At 50.8% G+C, this 15,150-nt stretch overlaps 1 protein-coding gene and 1 long non-coding RNA gene across 3 annotated transcripts in view; both read left to right on the forward strand.

Annotated features, from left to right (window-relative positions):
• The window catches only part of LOC310691278, a 125,658-nt gene extending 112,455 nt beyond the window's left edge, over positions 1–13,203 (forward strand). Inside the window, exon 2 of the long non-coding RNA XR_014518442.1 lies at positions 10,625–13,203. This is a non-coding gene — a long non-coding RNA (uncharacterized lncRNA). The remainder of the gene's footprint in view (positions 1–10,624) is intronic.
• SGSM1 (small G protein signaling modulator 1) overlaps positions 1–13,203 on the forward strand; it is an 88,198-nt gene extending 74,995 nt beyond the window's left edge. Inside the window, exons 25-26 of one of the 2 annotated variants that reach the window (XR_014518420.1) lie at positions 5,764–12,401; positions 12,467–13,203. Coding sequence is in view for 1 of the 2 variants with exons in the window: in XM_083470911.1 (XP_083327037.1) it covers positions 5,764–5,852 (89 nt within the window). In the remaining variant the exon portion in view is untranslated. Of the gene's footprint in view, positions 1–5,763; positions 12,402–12,466 lie in introns of those variants that run through there. The other variant, XM_083470911.1, reaches the window with a different exon arrangement.
• Positions 13,204–15,150: the final 1,947 nt, after the last annotated feature.

The raw sequence follows: 15,150 nt of genomic DNA on the forward strand, positions 1-15,150 counted from the left end.
AAAGATGAGATCGCGAGGGGGGAGAGACCCCGAACCACCCAGGAGGTCGTTCAGAGGGCACTGGCAGTGGGGGTGAGGCTGGAAGAACGTCCGTGGAGCAGGGACGAAGGGCGTAGAGGACGCGAACCAGCCAGGGGCCCCTCCTTCCTTCCCAGAGAAGCAGCGCGGGCGCAATCCACGCCTCCGCCAGGAGGAGGAGCCGAACCTATGGAGGTTGGAGGTGCAAGGGCTCAGTCAGCAACCAGAGCCCTAGCACCGGCAGCAGTGAAAGCGAAGCCTCCTAGAGGGAACAGGAAGTGTTACGTCTGTGAGGAGCCAGGGCATATGGCAAAAGAGTGTCCCCAGAGGCTCCACAAGCTTACTGCAGCCTCGGCAATGGTGACTGCAGCAACGCAGCAAGGGGGACCACAGCAGGGAAACGACGCAGTCTGGCTGGAGGAAGAGGCCCTGGGGCCCAGCCAGACGTGTTAGTGACGCAGTCCCCAGAGGTTTTACAGCCCGTGAACCCCCTCCCGCCCAAACCAGTGGTGAGGCTCACCGCATCTCTCCAGCTGCCCAATGGAATCACCACTGACGTGCCCATCACAGTTGACTCGGGCAGCAACGCGGACTTTATAGGGCAGGACTTTGTCGACAAGCACGCTATACAGTTGCTGCCGGCCACACTGCCCCTGCAGGTTGTCACGGTGGATGGCAGGGAGTTGCTAGGAGGGCAAGTGGTGAAGCAGACGCCGCCCATGGCGATGCGACTTGGAAATCACAAAGAAATCATCAGCTTCAATGTCACTCAACTATCGGATACGCCCATTGTATTGGGAATGAGTTGGCTGGACAAGCACAGCCCAACGCTGGCTTGGTACCAGAGGCAGCTGATCTTCGGCTCTTCCTTTTGTGCTGAACACTGCATCGTGCCCCGGCAGGAAGGAGAGGAAGAGGAGTCACAGCTGCTGCTAGGCACGCTGCAAGCGATTCCCCACAAGTACGCAGAATTTTTGGAAGTTTTCTGCGAGAAGGAGGCGGACAGGCTGCCCCCTCACAGACCATATGACTGCAAAATTGACCTGCTGCCGGGGGTGGTGCTGCCTAAGGGGAAACTGTATTCCATGTCAGAGGACGAGCTGCAGGAACTCAAACAGTTCATAGATCATAATTTGGAGCGCGGTTTCATCCGAGAGTCCAAGGCAGCGGGGGGCAGTCCAGTATTCTTTGTTAAAAAGCGAGACACGCCCCAAAAAAGACTGGTCGTGGACTATCGCATTTTAAACAATGGGACCAAGCCGTCGGACTTCCCCATGCCCCGAATCGACGACCTCCTGGCGAAGGTGCGGAAGGGGAAAGTGTTCACCAAGTTAGACCTGCGAGGGGCGTACAACCTCATTCGTATGCGGGAGGGAGATGAGTGGAAGACGGCCATGTTCACGCCACTGGGTACCTACGAATACAGAGTTATGCCCTTTGGATTGCAAAATGGCTCCCACGTTTTTCAAGCTTTCATGCATCACGTGTTGGCGGGACTTCTCTACAAGACGTGCGTCTGTTTCTTAGATGACATCCTGATCTTTTCGGAATCGCAGCAGGAGCATGACAGACACGTCAAGGAAGTGCTGACCAGACTAAAGCAACATAGGCTCTACGCCAAGCTGGAGAAGTGCCAATTTGACGTGACGGAGGTGGATTTTCTGGGCTACAAGTTGTCTGACAAGGGGCTCGCCATGGACAGCGCCAAGGTTCGCGCGGTATTGGATTGGAAGAGTCCACGCAACCGGAAGGAGGTCCAGAGGTTTGTCGGCTTTGCGAACTTCTATCGCAAGTTTATCAAGGGCTTCGCTATGCAGACAGCGGCCATCACAGACACGCTTAGCTCCAAGAAAAAGAAGTTCGTTTGGACAGAGGAGGCGGAGCAGTCCTTTCAGGCACTCAAGCGTCTCTTCGCGTCGGAAGAGCAGCTGCTTCACGTCAACCCCAGCAGGCCGATGAGGGTGGAGACAGACGCCTCGGACAGAGCCGTGGGGGCGGTCCTGCTGCAAAAGGACCAGCAGGGGGTGTGGCGACCGGCAGCGTTTTACTCCAGGAAGCTCAGCAAGTCCGAGCAGAACTACACCATCTGGGACAGGGAGTTGCTGGCCATTCATGCAGCGTTCAAAGCGTGGAGGCACTTCCTGATCGGCGCCAAGCACACGGTGCAGGTTTGCACGGACCACAAGAATCTGGAGCACTGGCGCACGGCACAGTTCCTAAACCAGAGGCAGATACGTTGGGCTGAGTTTTTTGCGAACTTCGACTTCCGCATAGAGTATGTCCCGGGGGACACTAACATCATGGCGGACGCCCTCTCCCGTAAGCCACAGTATCTGGAGGACGCAACGCCAGCGGCCGCCATGCACATCTTCGCACCAACAGTATGGGCGTGCGCCGCGGCCACCGTGGACCTGGAGGCGGTGCGACGAGCGTTGCAGGATGACTCCTTCGCGCAAGCAAAGATGGCAGAGGTGCAAAGGGGCACGGCTGCGGCCGACGGTTTCCAGCTACGAGATGGATTGCTCATCCGTAAAGGGGCCATCTACGTGCCGGGAGACGACCTTCGCGCCAAGGTGCTGCAGCAGCTGCACGACGCGCCCACGGCCGGGCACTTTGGCAAGGAGAAGACGGTGGAATTAGTAGCCAGGGATTTCTGGTGGCCTGGAATGAGAGGGGAGGTCGCAGACTACGTGGCGAGGTGTGACACCTGCCAGAGGGCCAAACCAGTGCACAAACCGCCGGCCGGACTGTTGGAACCGCTGCAAACTCCGGTCGAACCTTGGGAAAGGGTGGCCCTGGACTTTGTCACGGATCTGCCCAGCTCGAGGGGCAAGACGGCAGTGCTGGTGGTGGTGGACCTGTTTTCCAAGATGGCGCATTTCATTCCGTGTGCTAAGGTGGCCACGGCCGAGCAAACCGCCAAACTGTTCATAGACCACGTGTTCAAGGTTCACGGTCTGCCACGGTCTATTCTGTCCGACCGGGGGCGGCAGTTCATCTCGAATTTCTGGCAGAAGCTGATGGGCTTCCTGAACGTCAAGATCAACCTGGCGTCGGCGAGACACCCGCAGACCAACGGGCAAGCGGAGCGGGTCAATGCCATCATGCAGCAGTACCTGAGATGTTATGCAAATCAACAGCCTGCGACGTGGGTGGATTACCTGCCGCTTGCCGAGTTCGCCTACAACAACACGAAGCACGTGTCCACGGGGGTCACGCCGTTCTTCGCCAACAACGGGAGGCACCCCAGAACCTTCCCGGGACTGGAAAGAATGGGGGAGGGGGAGCCGCAGACAGCAGATGCGTTCGCGTCGGAGCTGCAGGAAGTCCACGATCAGCTGAGGCGCCACCTGGAGCTGGCCAAGCACGCATACAAGGTACAAGCGGACAAGCACAGAAGGGTTGGCGAAGAGCTCCACGTGGGAGACTGGGTTTGGTTAGCAGCCCACGCAGTGCCGGCCAGGTCGTTGGCCAAGAAGAAACTAGGGCATAAACAACTGGGGCCCTACCAAGTCGAAGAGCAGGTCAACCCGGTAGCTTTCAGACTGGCACTTCCGGAGGGTTCCAGAATGCATCCGGTATTCCACAGATCGGTGCTCACTCCCTACAAGGCACCGCACAGGTTCCAGGAACCCGGAACGGCGCCGAGTCCGGTCAGAGACAGAACAGGGCACGCGGGAGTGGCACAGAGGGAGCGCATCAACGAAGTCACGGAGATTTTGGACTCCAGATGGGGGGAAGAGGGGGTAGAATACTTTCTCGCCAAGGAGGGCACCCCGGCCAGTGCGAACAGCTGGGTGCCGGGCTACGCCTTGGACGAACCTCTCCTCAAAGACGAGTTTCATGCCCTCTTCCCCCATAGACCTATGCCAGCAGACTTTTTCGACGACTGGCTTTTCACGCCCACGCTTTCGGCCAGCACTTTCCGGGGGTTCGACTCGGACGAGGACCCGACACAAGACGTCCGTTCCCCGGAGGGGTCACCCTCGGGATCTGCATCAGAACCCTCGTATTGGTGGGACGATAGACCAGAGGAGCAGTTCCGCAGACGGTGGCTGGAAGGCCCAGGACGAGCAACACCGCCAGGAGGAAGTGAGGGAGAGACGGACATGGACGTTTTCGGGGACGACCCTGGTTTCGAGCACGGCGGCACAGAGATGGAAGCGGAGGTGACCGTTGTCGACGAGAGCAGGGAGGAAGACCCGCGAGACTTCAGATGGAGGCCCGCCACGGGAAGCGACCGATATCCGACGTTCGTCCCTTTGCAACAGCAGCCCCCAGCTCCAGCACCGGAAGGAGGGGAGGGGGGAATGGGGGGCTTCGAGGGGGGGATGGATGTCAGGGGTTTAGGAGCAGAGGCACGGGCAAGGGAGGAAACAGAGAGCGAAGGGGAGGAGGCAGAAGAAAAGATGAGTGATGACGACGACCCGAGATCTCCTAGTCTTTCCAGTGAATCAGAGGATTCACAGAAAGGAGCACCAGTGGCCAGGGCAAGGGGGGAGTCTAGGGGGGCACCCCAGGAAGATAGAGCCAGAGGGGACTCAGGGGGGAGCAGCTGGAAATCGGGACCAGCGTCACCGCCAGGAAGCAGGGAAGAGGAAGGGAGCCAGGGGAGAAGCGCTGGCAGCTCACCACAGGAGGGAGGGCATGAGTCAGGAGTGGCCACACCTCCATCGGGGAGCGAAGAAACGGTTAAGAGGAAAGTGGAAGGTTGGGCGCGCGCGCCAAGTTCAAATGCAGAGGAAGGCGGCGCAGTAAGCAGCCCCGAAAGGGAGCCAGGTCCTAAAGCCCGGCGCAAGGAGGCAGGAGGGTCCGGGTCAGCGTCAGAAGAATCCCGGAAGGAAGAAGCCCCGGGGGGTAGAGGGACCCAGAGGAGGACAGTCAGGCGGAAAAGGTGGAGCAAGGCTAGGATATTAAGTTGGTGCACACGGGGCGGAGACTCAGACGGAGCTTCGCCGATCTAGCTACTAGACGTAGAGTTGCGCGCAGCAGCGTGAGAATGGAAACTGTAATTCAATAAAGACTTTTACTTAATGATCGCTGGCTAGCGTGATCCTCTGTGAGCTAGGATCTTCAAGCAGCTCTGACAGTACTCTTTAGGGATCCGTTGGTGCCTGGAGGGACTCACCGGATTCCATCAAGCTGTAGACTTTGGCCTTAGTCTGAGCAATCTTTCACTTACATGCAGACTGAGCTACAGTAGTACCTCGGGTTAAGTACTTAATTCATTCCAAAGGTCCATACTTAACCTGAAACTGTTCTTAACCTGAAGCACCACTTTAGCTAATGGGGCCTCCTGCTGCCACCGCGTCGCCAGAGCCCAATTTCTGTTCTCATCCTGAAGCAAAGTTCTTAACCTGAAGCACTATTTCTGGGTTAGCAGAGTCTGTAACCTGAAGCGTATGTAACCCGAGGTACCACTGTATTTGACTTCCTGCTGAGCTCTTTTTTTGCACCATCTTCTTGCTTTCCTGCCCAACTGATATGTGTGTGTGTTGTGAATGTCCTCTGTATCTTGCACATGACATACAGATCCTTTTTTTTTAACTAGAGATGCTGGGGATGGGACTTGTGGTGTGCTGAGCATGGCCTCTCCCACATAGTTGTGGTCCCTTCCCAAAGGTGTCCCTGCAGGATGCCTGAGTGTGGGGATAGAGGCAAGGGCAGAGACCTCACCTTGTTTTCTTTGAACCTACCCTCTCTTCTTCCTCCGTTTTGCTTGACCCTTCCTTCCTTCCATTCCAGAAATGGCAGAACGGCACAACACTCAACAGGTCCTGAAGCTGGCGCGGGACCTTGTCTACAAAGTCCAGACACTCATTGAGAACAAGTGATTTGAGAGAACATCTGCCCTGGAGGAGGAAGGGAGACTGAAGCAACCTTGTGTACATTTGGAGGCTGGACTAGCGCATAAGGCGGAGAGCTAGAGAGGGAGCGTGCCTCTCCCCATGAACTTGAGCCAGTCCCTGGAGAGGCAGTCTCCCAGCCAGTCATTCCACGGTTTGTGTGGGCTGGGTGTTTTCAGCCACTGCCTGCTGGCTCTTCTGTTTCCGTGATGACAATTAACCAAAGAACTCACAAGCTCTGCCTCCTTTCTCATTCAGGTAGGATGGAGCTTGACTGGCACAAACCTTGCTTTGAGGACAGAGGTCAGTCGTCAGGTGGGTGGAAAGGGTGTGGCTGTTTATTGGGATGTCTGGTTTTATTACCTTCTGTTCCGGTTTGGAAAGGTCAAGGTGACAGCCTTGAAAAGGGGTGGCTGGGATCTGTCACTGATTTCCCTCCCTCCCTTCAGCTCTTCCTTCAGAGAGAATATTTTAAACAGCCAGCATTTTTCCTTCCCCGTCACCTCCAAAATGTGCAGGTCGGGATCTAACTCTTGGCCCTTTAATCAGGTGAGGCTTTGCCGAGGTCATCCTTTTATGGGGAAGCTTTCTCACCTTCTGAAGGGTGCCAGTTGAGGCCATCTCTGCCACTGAGGTTTGTCTGTCCTCTTCCTGATTTTCCTGAAATTTTCTGCAGTGCCCCAGATCGCTGTCGCCATATTTCATTAGGAAACCGTATAGCAGACTGAGGCCAGGCTGGCCTGTTCCATCCTGCTCTGTGGGGATGCTTGCCATTCTTTGCCCTTGACCAGGGCCTGACAAAAAAAACATGCTCTCCAACCCAGCACATTTTTTGCTGGACTGAGGACTTAAGCATCCTGCTTTTCTATCATGAGGTTGCAAAGCCATCATGTATGTCCAGGGCCTTGATGGCATCTCGTTGAAATTTCTCTCTCACTTCTCTCTTTCTGCCCTAGATGGCTCCTTGTGTTTCAAAGCAGAAAGCACCCGATGGTTGCTCTGGTCCAGCCTCAGGAGTTTCCTCTCTTCAACACTGAACCTTGGAGGTTGGGCTCGGCCTATTCACACACACACACACACACACACACACACACACACACACACACTTTGCGCCTCTCCTTCACATTGTCCTTCTGAATGATGTGATAGTACAGGATACTTCTTGGAGAAAGTCTATAAACACTTACTAGAGGAGGTAAGCCATCCTTCCCCAACCTAGTGCCCTCCAGATGGTGTTGAGCTCCAACTTCCAATATCCCCCGTCTGCCTGGCCAATGGTCAAGGATGATGGGAGTTGTAGTCCAACACCACTTGGTGAGCCCCATGTTGGGAAAGGCTGATGGAAACGGCAGCCCATGGAGCTGATCCTGTGACTCCTCTGAAGTTCTGCCTCTGTGTTGTCTCTGGTCAGCACCAGATTAACCAGTCTTCTTAGCACTCTAGTGCGAAGTAATATTGAGGACAAATATTTGAAATGGTCTGTGTTAAAAATTCAGGTGTTCTTTTTAAAAGAGAAGGAGAAAGAGACAGAATGAAATTAAATGGGTTTCCTGATTTTAAAAAATCTCCTAAAAAGGTTGCCATCATGGCTAAGTGAGTGCCTATATTTTGTTTGGTTGTTGTTGTTGTCATGAAAAGGCCTTCCTCGTAGCCAGTAAATGCTCAGCCATAGTTGCTTCTCCCTCTCACTCCAGAGGACTAGTGCTGCAAAATCCATCCCACCCACCCTGCTGGGTCTCTGTGCTGGCTACTCGTACTTCCATGTTAAGCCCTTCCTATTCTTCTTTCAGGAGAGAGTGGTCAAAGAGCACCGCTTCCAAAGTGAGTAACCCTTAATGACCTCCATCCTTAAATTGGGAGCGGGGGTTCAGTCCTTGGCAGCTGCACTTCAAAGCAGGGAGCTCTGTCTCAACAGTACAGTCAAACTGGTTTAACTGTCCCGGCTTCCCTATGCAAAGCCCTGAGGATTTGAGTTTGGAGAGGGAGCTGCTGACCTCGCCCAAGCCCATTAATTTTGCCCTTCCCATTTGGTGCCCAAGCTGTAAGTCCCAGGCTTCCATCACTGGCTGTGCAAGGAGGCCATGCCAGGTGGACCAGTAGTGCAAACTGGATTCCTTGCCCCAAACAAGTTCAGCTTGGACTTCCCATGGCCTTTGGTGGCTGGTTGGACTTCCACAAAGTGGTAGGGCACTCCATTTTTCTGGCAAGTGTTAAAGAATCAGGCACCGCCCTCCAAAGCAGACATAGGCACATCCCAGGCTCAGCCAGATACTAAAGCACAAGAGAATCGTGCCCCTGGGCAGTGGTGCCAAGTGGGCTTTTGCCCTTTTGCCCCCATAAGGAAGGGGGACAGTTACAAAACAAGTTACTTCCTCCTGTTCTGGAGCTGATCTGCCTTACTACTTCTACCCCCAGAGCTTTTTCTGGGAGATGGCAGGGCAATGTGGTATTTTAAGGATAAAGTTTGGGACTGAAGGATCCATGCAGTCCATGGGGTGGGTGGGTGTACGTACATGTTGCTTGTGCTGGGCTTTTTGACTGTGGATGCTAGTGTTTCCACCCTCCTTTCTTAAAAGCACAAACTTGATCTAGTGACCTGTTTCTGAAAGATAAACCTTTCCACTTTGGAAAACTCCAAGAGAATTAGGCAGGCTGACTAGCCCTTTTCTGACAGGGCAGTGTCCTTGCCAAGCAAGTTGTGAGGAGCCAGCTGCCCTGGAGATGGCAGCGAGAAATGGTATGATGCAGTGGAAAGAGCATGGGACCTTGACTTGCTTTGAATTTTCGCTCACCCTTGAAGCTGTTGGTTGGTCACTTCCTGCCGATCCAGCCTACTTCACAGAGTGACCGTGAGGACAACATGGTCCATCTTCTCCCCTTTATTGGAAGAAGGGTGAGATGCAGTGCGTAGGCTGCATCTGCAGGGGATTTTTGATGTTGTCTTTGTTTTTGACACTATGAGAAGCTGTATCTAAATTTTGAGAAGTAGTTTCTAGTATATAACTTTGCAATTGTTAGCACAAGGGTTTTCCACTCCCATATCACACTCTTGTTTTCAGAGCAATGCTACATCACCATGAACTCATTGCACTCACCCCTTGGGGTGACCTTTTAGTTTTTCTGAAATCCCTTTAAAAAAATGGTTTTGTTTTAAAAGCTAGCTGAGTAATCAAGCCGAGCACTTTCTGCCTATGCTATCAGAGAGAGCATATTTTGGCCATTTGATAGCAGTCTTGCTTTGTGTGTGTGTGTGTGTGTGTGTGCGTGTGCGTGCGCATGTGTTTTAAGGAGAGCACTTTTAAATGGAAAGAAAATGTTATTTATTTACAGGTCTTTATTGATTCTCTCTGTGCGTCCTGAACTCTGTGTGCGTGAAGCATTAGGCAAACGAATACATTCTTTTCTCAATGTTGCCAAACATATCTTTTAAATGTTGATCAGGAAATTGTTTGTGTGAGTGTGTCTATATCTATATATTATATAGATACAAATATTATATGTACAGTATAGAAAATGTACATGTGAGTTAGGCAGGGTACTAAGAAATCATTGCTTTTAAGAAAAGCGTTTTGCTGCTCCTCAGATGCCAAAATTCTTTGAGTGTATTGGGAGTAGTAGTGGAGGTTTGTTGCTGTTCTGTTGCACGTCAGAGGATAAAGACAGATAATAGTTTGCAAGAAAAAGTGGCTTCATTTCCTATGGGGTGTAAAGTGATATGTCTCTCTCATCCCATCACCTTGCCAAAGAGACTTGGCAGGTTTCTGGATCCCTATGAAAACCTTCCAGATTTTGTTGACCAGAGGTGAGTGTGCATGCCACAAGCATTGATTCCCTTTTTCACATTACCTAAAAAAAGAAAAGAAGTCTAATTTTGAAATTACAACACTTGGGGCTAGCGTGCATGTCAAAAAAATCATGCACAGAATGCCATGTCTGTCAATGAGAAACTGGCGTGGATTCGGATTGATTTGGTGGGGCAGAGGCTGGATGTGCTCTTAACTTGTGCATGAACCTGCCCTTTGAGTAGAAATGCTATCATGGGCAGCCTTTGGAATCTCTGGCTGGAGGACTTTTACATCCTTGAAAAAGACAGCCCATGTTATCTATACACATTACGACATCAGGTGAAGCCTTGGGCAGGGGAAAATAAAACCAACTGTTACTCTTTGCAGTCCTCTAAAAGAATGTTAAGCTAACACAGCAGGGGGGGACACACACCCCAGAAGCTGCTGGACCTCCAACTGCCGTCACCCCTGACATCTGCTGGTCATCCCTGATGTGAGATGGGAGTCCACAACTTTTGTATAACACCCCCCCCCACAAACACATTATTCTCTTTCAGCTGCAGTGGAATTAATTTGACAGCCCACACTTAAACACTTGACTCTAGTTTTCTGGTCATTCTTAAGATGAAGAGATTTCTATTATTTCAACGGTGGCCAAACACAGTATCAGGCAGTCATTCCACTAGAACTTTTTGTTTCTTATTACAATCGTGGTTGAGAATGTGAACCTGTTAGAATATATAAAAAAATTGTCTAGTAGCACCTTAAGGTAAAGGTAAAGGGACCCCTGACCATTAGGTCCAGTCATGGCCGACTCTGGGGTTGCAGCGCTCATCTTGCTTTATTGGCCGAGGAAGCCGGCGTACAGTTTCCGGGTCATGTGGCCACTATGACTAAGCCGCTTCTGGCAACTCAGAGCAGCGCACGGAAACGCTGTTTACCTTCCTGCACTTTGACGTGCTTTCAAACTGCTAGGTTGGCAGGAGCAGAAGGGTCAGCAGTTCAAATACCTGTGACGGGGTGAGCTCCCGTTGCTCGGTCCCTGCTCCTGTACCCACCACAGCACCACCCGCATCCCTTATATTTAAGTAGAGGGTTTTAAAGGAGGATTGGACAAATTCATGGAGAATAAGGCTATCAATGGTGTTTGCATAGTTCCTATATGCCCCTCCTTTTCAACTGGGACTTAAGTAGCAGCTGGAAATTTTGGTGATAATTGCCACAGATATGTTTTTTTAAAGGTTTCAATTGCTGCTATTTTGGTGTTTGAAAAAGCACACACTCCTTCCATTGCAACACCGTTTCTGCTTTTTCCTACGTTGGAGCCAAGCTGACTTTGATACCTGTTCTGTTGTGTGTAGTAAATACCCTTGCCATTGAACACCAAGTGTTCTTGTGTTCTCCTCTGACTAGTGTACAGTGCTGGAAGAAGCAAGTTTTGCAACAGGCTGACTGTGGAATATTCAAGTGGCATATTTGGAAATAACTGTTCCAGCCAGCTCTTTTTTAGTGTGCGTGTGTTTGTTTTCCAATGTCAGCTCTATCTGAAGACCTTAAAGCAAACATAGGGAACCTGTGGCTCTCCAGACATTGCTGGACTCCCATCTCTCATCTGCTGCAGTCAGCAGGGCCAATGATATGGGATGATGACAGGAGTTGTAGTCCAGCAACATCTGGAAGGCTGCAGGTGTCCCATCCGTGCCTTAAGGGAATGCAAAGTTCAAAGCAGAGAAAATGTATTTCTGTGCTTTCATTTAGGGGTGCCTCTGTTCTGCTGCATGTCTGGATTCTGGCCCCAATCCAAAGTTGTTGACACCCTCTGATGTGCACACCCCCCCCAAGGTTGCAGGTTCGATCCCTGTACAGGACAGCTGCATATTCCTGCATTGCAGGGGGTTGGATTAGATGACTCTCAGGGTCCCTTCCAACTCTACAATTCTATGATCTCCTTCTGCATATGGTGGGGTGGTGATGGAGAAATCCCCATTCATTTCAGCAGGGCGGGCTATCATACACAAGGAAGTATGCCAGAACAAAGATGAGAAGCACTTGTGAATTGGAGCTGTGAGATTTGTGTTTATCTAAATCAGCCTTCGCCAACCTGGTACACTCCGAGTGTTATAGACCAGTGTTTTGCAACCTTGAGCCCTGAGATGTTGTTGGACAACAACTCCCATCATCCCCAGCCAACTTAACCCAAGGCCAAGAATGATGGGAGATGTAGTCCAGCAACATCTGAGGACCCATGGTTGAAGGGCACTTTTTTTTTTAAGACTACAGTTCTTATCAGACCAAGCCCATGTGGCCTTCCTTCCATCAGCCCCATCATCATGCAGCTGCGCTGGGAGTAGGGGCTGATGGAAGCTGGAGCCCCACAACATCTGGAGGGTCCCAGGTTGGTCTACAGCAGGGGTCAGCAAACTTTTTCAGCAGGGGGCTGGTCCACTGTCCCTCAGACCTTGTGGGGGACTGGACTATATTTTGAAGAGGGAAAAATGAACGAATTCCTATGCCCACAAATAACCCGGAGATGCATTTTAAATAAAAGCACACATTCTACTCATGTCAAAACATGCTGATTCCTGGACTGTCCACGGGCCGGATTTAGAAGGCGATTGGGCCGGATCTGGCCCCCGGGCCTTAGTTTGCCTACCCATGGTCTACAGCTTCTCCGTGTGAATTAGCAATTGTTGGCTTGTGGGCAACTGTGTCCTAATCACCAGAGCTTCGTTTTTGTTTTAACCAGGGTGGGGTGCATAGCTGTCAACTTTCAGATTTGAAAATAAGGGATCAGCAGCCTCGAAAATAAGGGATCAGCAGCATAGCTGTCAACTTTCGGATTTGAAAATAAGGGATCAGCAGGCTCACCTGTCCCGGAGACAGTCTATGGGATATCTAACAATCTGGGATAGCAGCGGGAAACGGCACTGAAATAAGGGAATTTCCTGCCAAAAAAAGGGGAGGTTGACAGCTATGGTGGGGTGGGGCTGGGGGCTCCATCTTGGCCAAAAGAGACACACCCAAAGCTGGAAGCTTAGTGGGAGTTCTGGTTGGAAAGGTGGTCTCTCTCTCTCTCTCTCTCTCTCTCTCTCTCTCTCTCTGTGTGTGTGTGTGTGTGTGTCTCTGTGTCAAGCAACCCAGGAAGGTTCTTCAGGTACCTTTTTTGGAGCAAGAAAACACAAGCTCTGAATGTATCCTGTTGAGTGATTGCTGCCTGACACAACTTGCTACCGCTGCTGCTGCTGCTGCTGCTGCTTTGTGTGTGTGTCTCAGCGGGCTCCTTTGGGCTACTCTGGTATCACTCCTTATGAGATGCCCTGCTGTTGCTTTCATAGTTAATGTTTGACAATAAAAGTGCTGCTTTTTGCCTGGTTGCATTCCGCTCTGTGGCATAATCTTGGTTATTTTTAAAAAATTCTGCTTTGATATTTTGTTAACCGATGTTAATTGTAACTTATTTCTGTGGGGCCAGAAAGACAAAAGAAAGTTATATATTCTCTATGGTTCTATGTATTTTCAAATCAATAATTAAACAAACAAACAAACAAACAAAATATGGCTTTTATAGTTCTGGTGTTGGGATTGGGACAGATTCTGAGTTATGTCTCTCTAGCCTGGTTTGCATATAACACTGAGCCCTGCTTGTTACGGTTTATTAATCACAAACAAATGACACCCATAAGCCACAGTTTTTGACTTATAAACCCTGCCTTGTTTTAAGCATGACTTCTTGTATTATCATTAGAGGGTGAATAAGAGCTATTCCATGCTGTCATAAGAGGGTGGAGTGAATGAGATTGGACTGCTTATAATGCAAACAGCTTCTCTACGTCAGCCCATTTGAAATGGAAGTTACCGTATTTTTCGCTCTATAACACGCACCTGACCATAACACGCACATCGTTTTTAGAGGAGGAAAACAAGGGAAAAAATATTCTGAATGAAACAGTGGACGTATCATTTTTGTGCTTCATGCTGTGGCCACAGACATGTGATCTGATGGTGAATTTGGGGTGACCCAATGCAAAAATCCTGAGAATCCCTGTGGATCCATGCTTTGTAACCACGTTTTTGCACCATTGCAGCCCCAGGCAACAGTGGGTGCGTTATTTTTTTGGGGGGGGGGACAGGCTGTAGCCATGGACATGCTATGTGCTCTGATGGTGAATTTTGGCTGACCCAATGCAAAGATCCTGAGGATCCATGTGGATCCATGCTTTGTAACCACGTTTTTGCACCATTGCAGCCCCAGGCAACAATGGGTGTGTGATTTTGGGGGGGGCAGGCTGTAGCCATGGACATGCTGTGTGCTCTGATGGTGAATTTGGGGTGACCCAATGCAAAGATCCTGAGGATCCATGTGGATCCATGCTTTGTAACCACATTTTAAGTGGGGAGGGAAGGAAAAACACAGAAGGCTAAGAATGCAGGAGAGGGCTATAACGTGAGGAAAGGAAGGCAAAAGTTTCCCCCCACCCACCCACCCAAGCCAGCCAGCGTGCGCTCTCTCTCTCTCTCTCTCTCTCCCTCCCACCAGCATGACAGAAGAAAGCATTTTAACTGCATTAAGAACTATTTAGCAGCGAAACCTAAGCTTTGCCATCCCTTAAGAGGTACAGACACTGTAATCTTCCAGATCGCATGAATTTACAGGCAAAACACTGTTTAAGGATTTCATCCTTTTAAATGGAAGAAAGCATATTTGAATGCTGTGTGTCTCCAAAAACAAAAAGTAGGAAGTCAAATCAGAATTTTAAGCCGAACCTGTAATCTCTCTTCCCTTCACATACATTGTTCCCTCCGGAGCAGGGACAGGATAGAGCGACGCTCTGCTCTCCTCTCTACTTGCCTGGAGGGGAGGGGCTTTCCCTGCTCTTTGTTCCGTTTGAGCAAACACAGCAACGAAACAGAGGAGGGTGGGCAGTAAGACCCTGAGGCAGAATGCAGGAAAACTGCCACTTCCTCTCTCACGGAGCTCCCTTCTCCCTGAAGCGCGGTTTGATTTTTGCCTCATTTTTCGGCTCCAGGGACCACACATTCGCTCCATAACACGCACAGACATTTCCCCTTCCTTTTTAGGAGCAAAAATCTGCGTGTTATAGAGCGAAAAATACGGTAGTTCCCCATTCAGCAGGCACTAACGTCTCACATTGTAAAGTATGCTGGGCACCCTGAAGGACACAGGACAATATACTCATTCTGGTGGGGTGCTCTTCTATTCTAGAGCAGCCAAATAGGGTCAGGCCTTGGGCAACAGCTCTTTCAGGTCTTGGGCTTTCCCAGCCCTGCTAACCCAGCATCTTTCTACTTGGAGTTGAACTTGGAACCTGCATCCGAGGCTCATGTGTCCCCACAGGACTTTCTGCACTCTCCTACCACCTCTGCTCTTAGAGGGTTGTGTCTCCCGCTCCCCATTAATGTAGAATAATGATGAAGATGCACATACAATTTCCGGCTGTCCACCCACCCTTAAGGTTGCCAGGTCAGGAACATCCCAGATT

The sequence above is a fragment of the Podarcis liolepis genome (genome assembly GCF_965112155.1).
Source record: "Podarcis liolepis genome assembly, chromosome: 13".
NCBI lineage: Eukaryota > Metazoa > Chordata > Lepidosauria > Squamata > Lacertidae > Podarcis > Podarcis liolepis.